Source organism: Octopus bimaculoides, chromosome 17, assembly GCF_001194135.2.
Source record: "Octopus bimaculoides isolate UCB-OBI-ISO-001 chromosome 17, ASM119413v2, whole genome shotgun sequence".
NCBI lineage: Eukaryota > Metazoa > Mollusca > Cephalopoda > Octopoda > Octopodidae > Octopus > Octopus bimaculoides.
The window spans coordinates 30,317,679-30,332,042 of record NC_068997.1 but is presented as its reverse complement, the minus strand read 5'-3'; the positions used below and the strand labels follow the sequence as shown (position 1 = coordinate 30,332,042).

General features: G+C 37.2%; 1 protein-coding gene across 1 annotated transcript in view; it reads right to left on the bottom strand.

Moving 5' to 3' along the window:
• Positions 1–14,364, bottom strand: part of LOC106871686 (transient receptor potential cation channel subfamily M member 4) — a 54,154-nt gene that overhangs the window by 26,675 nt on the left and 13,115 nt on the right. Inside the window, exon 3 of the mRNA XM_014918286.2 lies at positions 4,000–4,132. Within this exon, the coding sequence (XP_014773772.2) occupies positions 4,000–4,132 (133 nt within the window). The remainder of the gene's footprint in view (positions 1–3,999; positions 4,133–14,364) is intronic.

The following is a 14,364-nucleotide window of genomic DNA, read 5'->3' as shown; positions in this document are numbered from 1 at the left end:
ATATATATATATATATATATATATATACATATATACATAAACAAGGATAAAATCATGTGAATGATAATATCAAGTGGCCAACATGCTATAAAACCTTGTGGTTAAATTATATTAAAATAATAATTATATAAATTATATAACTATATAAGGGAACAGGAAAAAACCCTGTTTGAACATGTAAGAATACACCAAAAAATGCTATAAAACTACCTTTAGCTCCTGCAAAAATATGGGTTGTAGATGAGCAAATGAAAAATACAAAATAAAACTCCACAGTTAATTGTAGTGATCCAATTTCGAGATTAAAGCAGAAAAAATACCTTATTTCTCATCCTCAGCACAATATTCAAAGAAACATAGTCACAAATATTTATACATACCCCCAGGAAACAAATTCGTACAATCATGTGCAAACATCCACGCTTATGCTTCAAAATAAAGTCAAATTTTTAATTTTCATTTCAGTCGTGTATTTTGTAAACTGAAATAGCCTCAAAGCAGTGCAATTCCAATCTGGAGCATAAATATTTTATTTATAATGTTTTTTGGCGCATTCTTACAACTTGTTAGAGTAGGATTTTTACCTGTTCCCTTATATACTCTTTTACTCTTTTACTTGTTTCAGTCATTTGACTGCAGCCATGCTGGAGCACCGCCCTTAGTCGAGCAAATCGACCCCAGGACTTATTCTTTGGAAGCCTAGTACTTATTCTATCGGTCTCTTTTGCCGGTTGTCAAGCGATGTTGGGGGGACAAACACAAACACACACAGACACACAAACATATACACACACATACATATATATGACGGGCTTCTTTCAGTTTCCGTCTACCAAATCCACTCACAAGGCTTTGGTCGGCCCGAGGCTATAGTAGAAGACACTTGCCCAAGGTGCCACGCAGTGGGACTGAACCCGGAACCATGTGGTGGGTAAGCAAGCTACTTACCACACAGCCACTCCTGCACCTATAATCATATAATTTATATATATAATTATTATCTTAGTATAATTCAGCCACAAGGCTGTTATGGCATGTTCGCCACTTGATATTATCATTTATATCACTGTCATGCTGTTTTTGATGCTCTGCATTTGCTGTCACACTCTGGAATTAGCTTATCTCGGCCCACTTTTTCTGGTCGAATATATGTTAGTGTATTACTGTTTGGTCACGTGCCTACCTCCAGTGTCAGCTTTCCAAGGTGAATCCTCATGTGCAAGCACCCTTGATCATTTCAATCTACAGGACACCAGATTCCATCACATTCACATCGACCTGGTTGGTCCTTGGTCAGTCAGTTGTGGATTTACTTATATCCTGACCTGCATCGACCAATTCTACAGATGGCCTGGTTGCCAGAGCCTTCATCTCTGGGTAGCTAGCTCACTTCGGAGCACCCTCCAGAATTACCACCAACCATGGACACCAGTTTGAAGCTTGTCTGTTTCGTGAGCTTTCAAGATTGCTCAAAGTTCAGCACATCCACACCATCCTGCCATGAATGGGATGGTGGAACAGTTCCATCGCCAGCTTAAAGCTGCTATCTGTGCTGCCCCTGATCCTCATCGTTGGTCTGAGTTTCTCCCCATTGTTCTGCTGCGCTGCTGCTCAGCTGTTAAGGAGGATTTAGGCTACTCCTCCACTGAACTCTTGTATGGCACCACTTTGGCACTTCCTGGCCAAATGTTGGTACCCGTCAAGTTACTGAATGCAGATCCTGCATCTTACGTTATGCGACTCAGGTCATTCTTTGCTAACTTGCCACAAAATGCTTCCTTGTGATCAGCAGTACCTCCAGATATTTCTAGTTGGACTCATGTATTTGTAAGAAATGATGCCGTCAAAGGACCACTCACACCTCCTACTCTGGTCCTTATCATGTTCTTTGGAGCACACCAAAACTGTTCACTGTGGACATTCACAGAAAAAAGACTGTCTTTATTGACAGAGTTAAAAAAGCTTTTTCTGAAACATTTAAGCCACTTGCAGACACACCTATCATTCCACAAACACCATCTCCACTCACCAGAACACCAACTACACAAATGCATTCTTCACCCTTCTGGCAGATCAGTTCATTGGCTGAAGAAATTGTCTCAGACTCTTTACATTTCTTAACTTTGTCTTGCCGGTAACTGTTCGAGAGATTAGACTTACGTGTTATAGACACAACACTCATATTTCTTCTCTTTCTGTATCATTGTGTATTTTCACATATTCACTTACAAAGAAACACTTTATATATGTACTTACACAGCATACACACATCTTTCAGCAAGATTTTTGTATAATACTTTGTTCTGTTTGATTGGACACCTTTCTTTCCTGAACATTTCTTTCTTTGTACACATTTGCATTGTATTTTTCAACTGTTCTGCCATAGTTTGGATTCTGTGTATCACACATTTTGTTCTCTACAAGAACAGACATTTCTTTCTGCTTGTTTCCTCTGTGTTTCTACACATGCATTGTTCATACAACTGTTTTACCATGTTTCATTTTTCTGTGCCTTTCTATCGCACACATACATTTCGCCCACCTCCATTTTGTTCAACTGTTTTCAGTCTAAGGAAGGAGCGCAGGCACAGTTATCTTCCCTGACAAAAGTTGTCTAAATAGCTTGCCACTAGGTATCACAGCATGTAACTTTGAAGTTCCAGGGACTTGGTTCTTCCTCTTTGTCACCGGAATCAGTAGAGTTCAAGGACGTAAACTCCTTAGGTCTTGCATGAGGCACACAACAACCAATAGTCCTTGAGTAGCTATGATATATGATACACAGAAGCTGAACATGGCCTTTCACTTGTAAATACCTTTTGTGATTTATTCAACTTGTATATATTTGTGACCTGGAGTAAAAGCATTTAAAAGCTACAGGTTGGCTCTGAGAATTCAGTGTATCAGTATCTAGTACATATGAATGTAATTAGAGGTGTTAAGAGAGTGAGAGAAAGAGAGAGAGAGAGAGAGAGAGAGAGAGAGAGAGAAAGAGAAAGAAACTCATTCAGAACATTAACTGGTGAATATTTTAAAAACTTTTCCTTATGGTAATGTTCTGGATTTTCTTACAAGTAGAAATGTCATCATCATCATCATTATCTTTTGATGTCCATTTCCCATGATGACATTGATGGACAATTTGATAGGAGTTGGCAAAGCAGAGAGCTGCACCAGATTCCAATTGTCTATTCTGAAATGGTTTCTATGGCTGGATGCCCTTCTTAATGACAACCAATCTACAGAGCATAATTGGTGCTATTCATGAAACACCACCAAAGGTGCATTATATGTGGCAACAGCATGGGTGGTTTATACGTGGAACTGGCATGAATACTTTATATGTGGCATCACCACAGGTTCATTTTATGTGAGTGCCAACATCTGCAAGTTTGCAAGACAAGGACCTCTCAGCTGAGAAATAGAGAGAGTGGAACCAAGGGATTAGAGTATGATGGGACATCTTAGGATAAAAGTAGCCCACTTACTATCAAGTGGATACTTGGCTACCTTGGTAGGACAAGGAAAGAGTTAGAGAGAGAGAGAGAGAAAGAGAGAGAGAGAGAGAGAAAGAGAGAGAGAGAGAGTGAGAGAGAGAGAGAGAGAGAGAGAGAGGGCCTGACCACAGGGAACAGTGAAGGGTAGTATAAGTAGCACAGTGGGGTAAGACGAGGATGTTCCTTAAAAGTGTGAGAGGAGATGTTTTGAGATAACAGAAAATAGCAAGGGATGTTGAGAGGAATTGGAGAGGCTGGGAGGTGGGTATGATAGATATGTGAAGGCATGCAGAGTGTGTGGACAGGTACATGAGGGAGAAGGGAAGAGAGATCAGCAGTGGATGGTGGGTGTGTGAAGAATATGGGTTGAAAGTTTTATCTTATGTTTCCATTTTGTATACATTTCAATTATTTAACAATGAAATCCAATAACGTATGTTACCCTCATACTAGGTCTTAATTAGCACACACACTCATACACATGTAAAGTAAAAGTTCTTACCTAAACATGGCAATTAATAGATTGAGAAGTAAAATATTCGTTAGTAAAACATATACACACATCAAAATTGTTGCACTATAAGTAGAGATTTCAGTGGGACATGTGCTGTTGTTTGCCTTACAATTGGGATTTCCTGAAACAAAGCAAATGAAGACATTAGATATCTTAACAATTATAATAATATTGTAATAGCATCTTAAACTTTTACTTTAGAAATCTTCCTCTCAGTAAGGTGTTGGCAACATGATTTTTGTGCAATGTTGTCAGACAGTTATAAAATTGTAGCCTGGTACTGTTGCATGAATTCTCTATCGCCGCCATCTGAATGTTTTTTATTATACCTAATGCACCTACTACAATAGGAATTGTTTCTGTTTTTAGACTCCACATTCTAGTTACCTCTACTTCCAGATTTTTGTATTTTGAAAGTTTCTCCAATTCTCTGTTGGTATTGATACATCAATTAGAAAGCATTTTTTTTTTCTTGGTGATGTCTGACAACTATATCTGGCCTATTGGCCTTAGTTTCTCTATCTTTGTATATTGGCACACCCCAGAGTAAGGTTGCTTTCTAATTTTCTGTAACATTTTCTAGCATGTGCCAATACCATCTTTTTTCTGTTGTTACTCCATAGCTTCCAGTGTATATAGATCCCACCTTTTTCATGTCCATGAATATATTGCTTCTTAGCCAGAGACAATATGATTTATTGTTTCTTCTCCATCTCCACATATTCTGCAGTTACTTGTTATTTCTTTTCAATACATGGTTTTGGTAATTTCTGGTGGGAAGGCTTTGGTGCTGCAATTAAAAATCCTTCAGTCTCTGCTTCGAGTCCTGAGCCACCCTATCATTTGTGTGTTGTATCATATCTAGTTTATTGATTCCTAAGTATTTGTATGCCTGGCTTTGGCCTAATCCTCTTATTTCATTTGCTTTATCTAGTGTGTTGTTGCTACTCTTAACTAGTTTTCCTCTTTCCATGGTTGCTTAGGCACATTTTTCTAAGCCAAATTCCTTATTTATTTCTTTGGTAAATCAATGTACTGTCTGTAGTAATGCTTCCAGCTGTTTATCATTTGTAGTGTACAGTTTTAGATCATCCATATACAAGAGGTGGGTGATTGTTTTGCCGTAAGAGTTATACCCACATCCAGTTCTATTTAGCATGTCAGACAAAGGTGTCAGTACCAAGAGAAAAGGAATGGAGAGAGCGTGTCTCCCTGGAATATTCCTCTTCTAATGAGTCCTTATTTTTATGAGTCCTTATTATTATTATTATTATTATTATTATTATTATTATTATTATTATTATTATTATTATTATTATCATTATCATTATTATTATTATATTGGGTGGTAAATTGGCAGAATCGTTAGCACAATGAGCAAAATACATAGCAGCATTTTGTCTTCACATTCTGAGTTCAAATGCTGCTGGGGACGACTTTGTCTTTCTTCCTTTTGGGGTAGATAAATTAAGTACCAGTGGATTACTGAGATCAACGTAATCGACATAATACCTCCCTCAAACTTTCAGGCTTTGTGCTTATGATAGAAAGGGTTATTATTTTCATGATCATCATAATTATTATTGTTATTATTATTATTGTCAAGGGAGCAGCACATGCCATCAAAGTGACATTGGGGTAAAGTATACAAAGCCTAATATACTCATCATGACTACCCATCTGATAAGGGTACATCAGTCACATGCATCACAACCATATGTGCATGACATGGTGATTTCATATCAAGATAAATAGCACATGACTTTATAGGTAGGGCTCAGTTAGAATTTTCTTCAGGTCAAGTAGCCCATCCCACTCAAAATGTTCCTGAATAATGGTTGTTTTAGGATGATGACCAAAATACCCATGTTTCCAGATGTGAAGTTTTCAAACCTCAAAGAACTATGATGCTCCCTCACTACTTGTGCTTGTAATCAGAGGTGCACATTCTGTCAGTCTCTAAGAGACATGCTCAACTGGTTAAGGTCAAACAACTGACAAGCAAATCTGTGGTATTGAGCAGAATATTTGCTGTAGCCAATCTTTTATACCAAGAGAAAACAATGTACATGATAACACCTCCAATCAGTTAAGATCAGAAGCCATGAGAACCACTTATTACTATTATTATTATTAGGCAAGGCAGTGAGATGGCACAATTGTTAGCTTGAAGGATGAAATGGTTAGTAGTATTTTGTCTGTGGCTACGTTGTGAGTTCAAATTCCACTGAGGTCTACTTTGCCTTTCATCTTTCGGGATTGATAAAAAAGTACCAGAGAAACTCTGGAGCCAATGTAATCAATCAATCCTCTCTCCTAATATTTCAAGCCTTGTGCCTATAGTAGAAAAGATTATTATTATTAGGCACAGATGTGCCTTCAGATGTTTTTCCAAGGTCTGTGCAGTGCAACGAAACTGTTCTGCACACACTCATTCAGTGTCTGTGCATTGCTGGCTTAAGGAGTTATGTCAAGTGGCTACTGTCACATGTGAGACGGATCCATCTGTTGGCCTTGTCCCTAGTGATGATTGCCCTACTGCTCTCCTTTAATTCAGCAGACTATGCAGTTTTCCTTTGCCTGCTGAATGTGGCAAAAGAGGTTGTCTGGTGGACAAGGCTGAAAGGCATGAGAATAGAAACATTCCTCCTTGGTAAAGACCTCATCGACTTTTTCAAGTGAAGGTGGGAGGGGGGATGTGCTATTCTTGTGTGAATTTATCAAAATGAGAGGGAAAATTGAGAAAATGTCAAGAGTGAATGGTACTTCTCTAAGTGTAAACCTCTGAAATGGAGAAAAGAAGTTGGAAAGGGCACTTGTCATTGATATTCAGGGAAATCTTAGATGATGGGGTTCCTCGATTATACCTAGAAGTCCTCCTGTATCAGGATAGCCCCAACACTATCACTCCTTTCTCTTACTGTAGTATGCTGTGTATACTTCCCTTCTTTTAATATTTGCCATATATACTCTTCATTCTTACTTTTTCTTTTAATCATTCCATTATATGTAAACCTCAACACTTTTCATGTGTCTTTGTATTGTCCTGTACATCCTTTACCCTGGTGGTAAATAAAAGAAATCATTATTGTCAGCAGTCTTCTTCTTCTTCTTCTTATTATTATTATTATTATTATCATTATTATTATTATCGTTTATTTTTAATCTGCATGTTTGTTACAATCATTTGCCAAGACATACTCAATGTCCTAGGGTGAGTGAAGGATAAGAGGTTTTACAGTATGACTGAAAGATTGGGGAGTGGACGTGGCAGGGGCATCAGTGAAATATCTTTATGTAATGTAACACAGACATTTAAATGGATAGGGTTTTTCTAAGGATGTGGGCAGTACTTGTCAGCACAATCTCTTGGATTTTTCTGAGACATGGTTCTCCAGGGATATTATCTAAATGTTTTTGACATCCCTTTTTCATCATACCTAGGACACTTGCAATAACAGGAACAATTCTAGCTTTAAGATGCCACACTTTTTGTATTTCATTTTCCAGGAGCTTATATTTACTTAATTTGTCAAATTCCTTTACAGGTAGATTTTTATCAATGGGAACACTTACATCCATTAGTCTACAAGTATTTTGTTCTCTGTCTTTAATAATTATGTCTGGTTGATTAGCTTGGATCGTTCTGTCAGTGCTGACTGGAAAATCCCAGAGGATAGTGACATTTTTACCTGCAACACCTGACTGAGGATGATGTTCATAAGTAAGCAGGAGTGCTGATTTTGTAGTGTCTACAAAATGTTCCAATGTAAATATGGTCCTACCATATCATTTTTGTATTCTTTTGGTGTCAGCACAGGACATCCCAAGACGATCTATTGTTTCATCAAATGTGTTGCAGAATCTGCACTGGGGCAAGAACCGTTTTGAAGATCATTAGCCTGGTGGGTTTCGTAAGCAATCTTTGATCTCGTGCTGCCAATATGAAACCTTCAGTATCCGCTTTCAGTCCAGAACTTTTCAGCCACTGATGGGTTCTTCCTTGATCTACATCAGCATTTTGACTTCAAAGTATATGCTAACCGTCATTATTATTATTATTATTACGTTTGGCTTTTGCTTTGTACTTGTATAAGTTGACTCCAAGTCTCACCCAGAGACCTCAAAAGAACAAGTTAGAAGTTCAAGTTGGTGTTATGACTAGGGTGCCGAGAATGTCTATGAAAATACAATTTAGAAGTTTGTTTTAAAAGTAATTTGATCATAAAATGATAGTATGATTTTCAGACGACAGTAGAATGTATTTGCTATTATTGTATTTTGCAAAAAATAAGACAGAGCATATATTAATTTTCACTCTGAAATGACACACAAAGGCTTATTTTAAAGTGAATTCATATTTTTTTCATGTACCGAAAAATGACATTATGAAACAGAAAATTACAAAATTACTAAATATGCAGAAATTATGCAAACAATCTACAGTTACTTGACAATTTACATGTTATTTTACTCAGAAACTCATTAACAACAATTTATTCAAAAACAGTCATGTCATTGTCCTCTGAAATGTCATTGTTCTGCAAATCACTGGATTTCAGAATTTTTGCGGAGTTTTCGTGTGACACCATTTCTTGCAGAACTTTTGTCCTCAATCTCTGATATTGAGCAGCAGAGGTCTCCTTAAATGAGAAGCTCTTGTCTAGGTAACATGCTCATAGTGCATTGGCAACACAGCTGTCTGTGATTTTGTTCCATGAATTCATCACACAAGTCACGATCTCTTGCAAGGCTGGGATTCACAAAATTTCCATGCTGATTTCTCACTATTCTGATTTCAATGTAGTCATTGATTTCCATGCATAAATGGTCCTTGAATAATTTATTTATTGCAATGTCAAAAACCATTCGGAGATCCAAATTCTTTTCTTTGTGTAAAACAGTAAGATTCTTGCCCAGTGATTCCTCCACTATTCCTTTCTTGTACTTGATGGAATAACTCTTCTTGCACTCATCTTGTCTTGGGGTGAAAATGGCCTGACAAATGATTTCCCATTCAGTTCCATCATGGTGTTTACTGAGAGATTTTTTTGTCTTGAAAGAAAATGTGTACTTTATTGTTCTTGCATCTACTGACCAGTACTGACCACAGAAGGAAATGTTACATGATACATTTGAAAGCTCTGAACAAGGGCTGTTGATTGACATATAGCTTGGCAATATTTGAGTTATGAAAGAGACACCAGGACAGATTTTGTGACATTATTTTTAGCCACCAAAAAGATATTTTGAACAGTGTATACATCGCAACAAAGTGGTTTGAATCAATATGAAGAGGCTGCCTGTTTCTTTTGTCTGTCTGCTGCTCTCAACAATTAAATTCATCCTGAAAAATCATGCAAGGTCTTATTTTCTGGGGACACATGATATGTACATTTAAAAATATTTTAACACTGTTTAAGATTAAAATGTCTTTGGTATTACATAGACAATCTATTTTGTAGGATATGAATAGTTTCTATGAGCACTATTTTCTGAATTTCTTCCATTTTTGGATTTCCTGATATCTGGGATAGGTAGCAAACGATTCCTTTTGCTATCATTCCTAGGGCACCTATGACAACAGGTATTTTTTTGTGTTGAGCTTTTACCAATTGTTATTTCAAGATCTTTATACTTGCTCAGATTTTGGTAAGTCTTAACAGATACATTTATGTCGATTGTGACAGTCATATCAATGAGGAAGCATGATTTTTTACTTCCTTCTATATAATGTGAGATGTGATCATTTCAAGCACTGGTTAGTGTTCCTATCAGATTTTATCATGGGTCAGGTCCAATTCTTTGCAAATTACCCAGTAAATATACTGTGCTGCTCTATCATTGCTGTTGAGATACTCTGTAGGTGCAAGAAGGCTGTACATGGAGACAACATGATCGATAATTGCATTTGTTATTTGCATACATGACATGTTGGTCTACTGCCATTCTTTAAGATGTTAGTCTGGTAGCTTCTTGTAAGTAGGCCTTGATTTTGGACTGCTATGATAAGCCCTTCCGTCTGTGATTTTAAGCCAGAAGATGCTAATAATAGCAGTTCTGTGTCATTTTTTACATTCCATGCTATGTTGTTTTCCTCTGCTCTAATGCTGTGTTTGCATCCTATAATTCCTCTTCCCCCTCTTTTTCTTGGTACATACAATCTGTCTGTATCACTTTTTGTGTGGAGTGACCCATATGAAGTTAGCAACTTCCTTGTCTTCCTGTCTAAGCTGTTTACTTTGTCTACTGTCCATGCGATTACCCCTGCTCTATATCTAAGGAGTGAAACTGCCCAAATGTTGATAGCTTTGATCTTATTCTGTCCATTTAATTTCGACTTTAGGATCAGTCTCAGTCTGCGTAAGTACTCCACCTTAAACTTTTCTGTCATTTCTTTATCCACCAATTTATCCATTTCCAAAACTCCCAGTACTTACAGCCCATCTCTTCTATCTGCTTCATAACCTCACCCGACGGTATTGTTAGCCCGTCCATACATTTGATCTTGCCTCTCTTCAAGTCTAACACACCACACTTTCTCAGTCCGAATGCCATTCTAATAATTGGCACTGAAAGTATACACAGTATCAACGAGGGAACTGACTTGGGCTTCATCTTTGCCATAAAGATTGAGATCATCCATGAATAACAAATTGTTGACTTTTTGTTGGTGGTTTTTGAATGCATACCCAGCTTTTGCTTTCCTCAGAATCAGTGTCAGTGGTATCAAGCACAGTACAAAGATCAGTGGAGACAGGCAGTCCCCTTGGAAGATGCCCCTCCTGATTTCTACTGTCCCTAATCTTCTTCTGTATGCAGTCAGGTTCATCCTCCAATTTGCCATACTTTCTCCAAGCAATCACTCAACATTCACTGCAGTACCAGATAGGTTCATACATTCCATAATCCAAGAATGTGGAATCTTTTCGTACACCTTATGATAGTTGATCCATGACATGCCTAATTTTATTTTTCTCCTCTTGCCGTCTCTAAGTACAGTTTTGTCTATCAGGAATTGATCCTTGGTACCTCTGGACTTACGCTTGCAACCCTTCTGTTCATGTGACAAGACTCCATTTTTTCAAAGATGTTCATACATTGACTCCGCGAGTATTCCAGTCAATAATTTCCACATAAGTGGCAAACAAGATATCAGCCTGTAATTGTCTACTGTATTGCCTTTTTCGATGTTTTTCAAGCACAACACAGTCTTATCCAATGTCAACCACTCTGGTGTTACTTGGTTGGCATTTAACAAGGTGTTGAGTTGCACAGCTATTCGTGCATGATATTCACCAAATCTTTTGATCCAGTAGCCTTGATCTCCACCTGGTCCCGGGGCCTCCCAGATGCTCAGTTTTTTGCTGATTTCCTTCACTTCCCTAACTGAAATGACTAGTTCTACCTGTTTTGGACAGACTACTTTTTGTTTCAGTTCTTGCAACCATTCAGCATCCTTCTTGTTCTCCTTGTCTTTGCTCCAGATGTCACTCCAAAACCTTTGACTTGCAGTGTTATCTGGTATCAACTTTTCATCTGTATACTCTCCATTTATTTCTTTATAGAATTTCTTCTGGTCTACTCTGAACAACCTATTCTGCTGGTATCCCTTCATTCTTTGGTCATGTCTTACTATCTTTGCTTTCTTTGCAACGAGGGGCTGCTTTAGTTCCTCCATTACCACTTTCAGGCCCCTTACTTTCAATATTATACTTCCAGTTCAGTGCCCTGTACTTTTGTTTGCTTTTAAGCTCCCCTTCTCTTTTCAGTGTAACACAGAAATGTCCTTTGAGAGCATATCTAACCCTGCCCGTATTCTTCTTTTCCACTATGGATCTTTTCTTTTGTTACTCCCATTATATTTCTTTTGCTTGACATCAACACCCATGTTTTCTGCTACAACAAAACTTGCTGCCTTGATCAAATTATTTGTTTCTGTGATGTTGTCTCTCATGAAGTAGACTTCCACTGCTCCTTTCCTGTGCTATGAGATTACTCTTCTTAGTAAGAACTGTATTTTTATCGATATCTCTGCTACTATTTTCTAATACCTGTCTTTTGATAGCTTTGAGCTCTACTTCTATGAACCAACGATTTTTTCTCATTGTTCTAGCTTGATCACATTATCTCTGTTCTGTGAGTTGAAACTTTCCCTTCTCTCTCCAATAACCATACATGTGTTGTCGGTAAACCCTAATTTGAGCACCATTTTCATCTACCAGGCTGCTCAGGTAGTAACACTCCATGACCACAGCATTAATTTACTTGCTCCATCTACGCTGTGTGTAATGGTCCCTCTCTGAATATCGACAGGCTGGAGCTGGACCAGAATCTGTGAGCCTACTGGGTGCAATATTGTCACCATCAATGGATTCAGTTTCATTCACAATATTTTGCTTTTTCATTGTCACTCATATGAGGTAGCAATTATCAGGTCGTGCAATTAACAGTGTTTTCATTGTGACATCATCACGAGATGTGTCATTAATCAGGACATGAGGAGATTCCACCCATTTCTTTTCATTATTATTGTTACTATTATCATCACTAATATCACTGATATTGTTTTTATTTATTTTTTTACTATTTGTCATAGTTATATTAACAGACTCAGAGGTTACACAGGCTTATGCAGGGCAGAGGTGGCACCAATTTCCAGCACTACTCACATGAATAGCTGCATAGAAAATTATACTATTTGATCTGGCCTTCCTTAGTGATGTTAGTTGTAATTTAAAAGAGATGTAACTACTCTTTCTGTCATGCAGAACGACTTTCCAGAGAGTCCATTGCTCACTTGTAATCTTCTTCGGTGAACAGGCTCAGCGTATGAAGACTAAGATCGTTGCTTTTGTCCTTATTTTGGTAGCTTAACTATTTTTGTAGCAATAACTTCTTTTTTCAATGTTGTTTTTTTGTCACTAGCTAGGCTATGTTCTCTAACCACAGGTTCTAAGAGGGTGGTAGATTTTTCTTACTTCCTGTGCCGTTGATATTCTTGTATCAGTTGTTGCTGTCCTTCCTCTCTTTGCTGGGCAGTCTTCTTCAGTCTTCTATTGCTATTGTCAATTACTGCCTTTATTGTTGTTTCTATGTGTAGTAGCAGCAGTGGTGGCAGCAACAACAACAATAGCAGGGGTGGGGGTAGTGGTAGTAGTGGGAGTTGGGCTTCAGATTCTTGTGCTATCAGAATAGTAGTAGCATATTATTATTATTTTTATTATTATCATTATCCCATCACCACCACTACTATTGTTATTTTCATTATTACTATTTCCATTTATTATTAAAAGGTTTTATTAAATTTCTATATTTTCAACTTTTATCTTGTACTTGAGATATAAATATGTGGTAGTTGAAGGAAATAGTTGGGGGTAGAGTAGCAGCGTGGTGATTAGATCAAATTCTACAGGTCTATAAATAGATTTGGCAGATGGTGAGGAGGTCAGCAATAGAAGACAAAAGAATCTTTGCCCCCCTTTGGGTCAGTAGATGTCAAATGCATTTACTACTATCATCCAACAATGGGAGCACTGAACTTGGCCTTGAAAAGAAGCAATTCACCCTGTTTTATTTGTAATTACTGGTAGAAAAAACAACAACAACAATAATATATATATATGGGAAGATCCGTTTTAACGATGCGTCCTGCCCAACTCTTCGAAACGCCGGTGTTAAAACGGGGGTAGCTGATGAAGGAAAATGTTCTCTATGTGGCTTGTGTGTTTTCTGTAATCTGGTTATTATTATTTTCTTGTCTACGTTTTGTTTGTAATGTCCTGTACCCAGATATGCACCTATATATACAGGTAGACGTAGGTATGCACATACCTGTACGTATATATGCATATACTCATTTATCATTTGTTTATATATATATATATATATATATATCTGTAAAAATATGTGACACTTATTCAGTAGCCATGATAAAACACCGAGTTTCTGATGCCATCATATCATGTGTGATATTGAAAGATGGCTTATCTGGAAAGGCAGCTTGGACCCTACCACATGTCTAAATTCAAAGACTGAACTCTTCGGATCATGTCCGCATGTGACTAAATATTTGTTACGTTTTTGGTCCCCCTGAGGCTACAGATTGGACTTGCTTCCTATTACATATATATTTTATGCCTCTATAATTATTTCTTATACTTTATATATATATTTTTTATTTATATTTTTTAATATTTTGTGCTGATGGGCGGCACTGATAGGCTTCCATATTAAGTTCTTTCACCTCTTTCACTTTTTTCACTTTTTACCTGAATCTTATATTTTTATTTTTTATTTTTATATTTCGATATTATAATATATTATAATATATATATATATATATATATATAT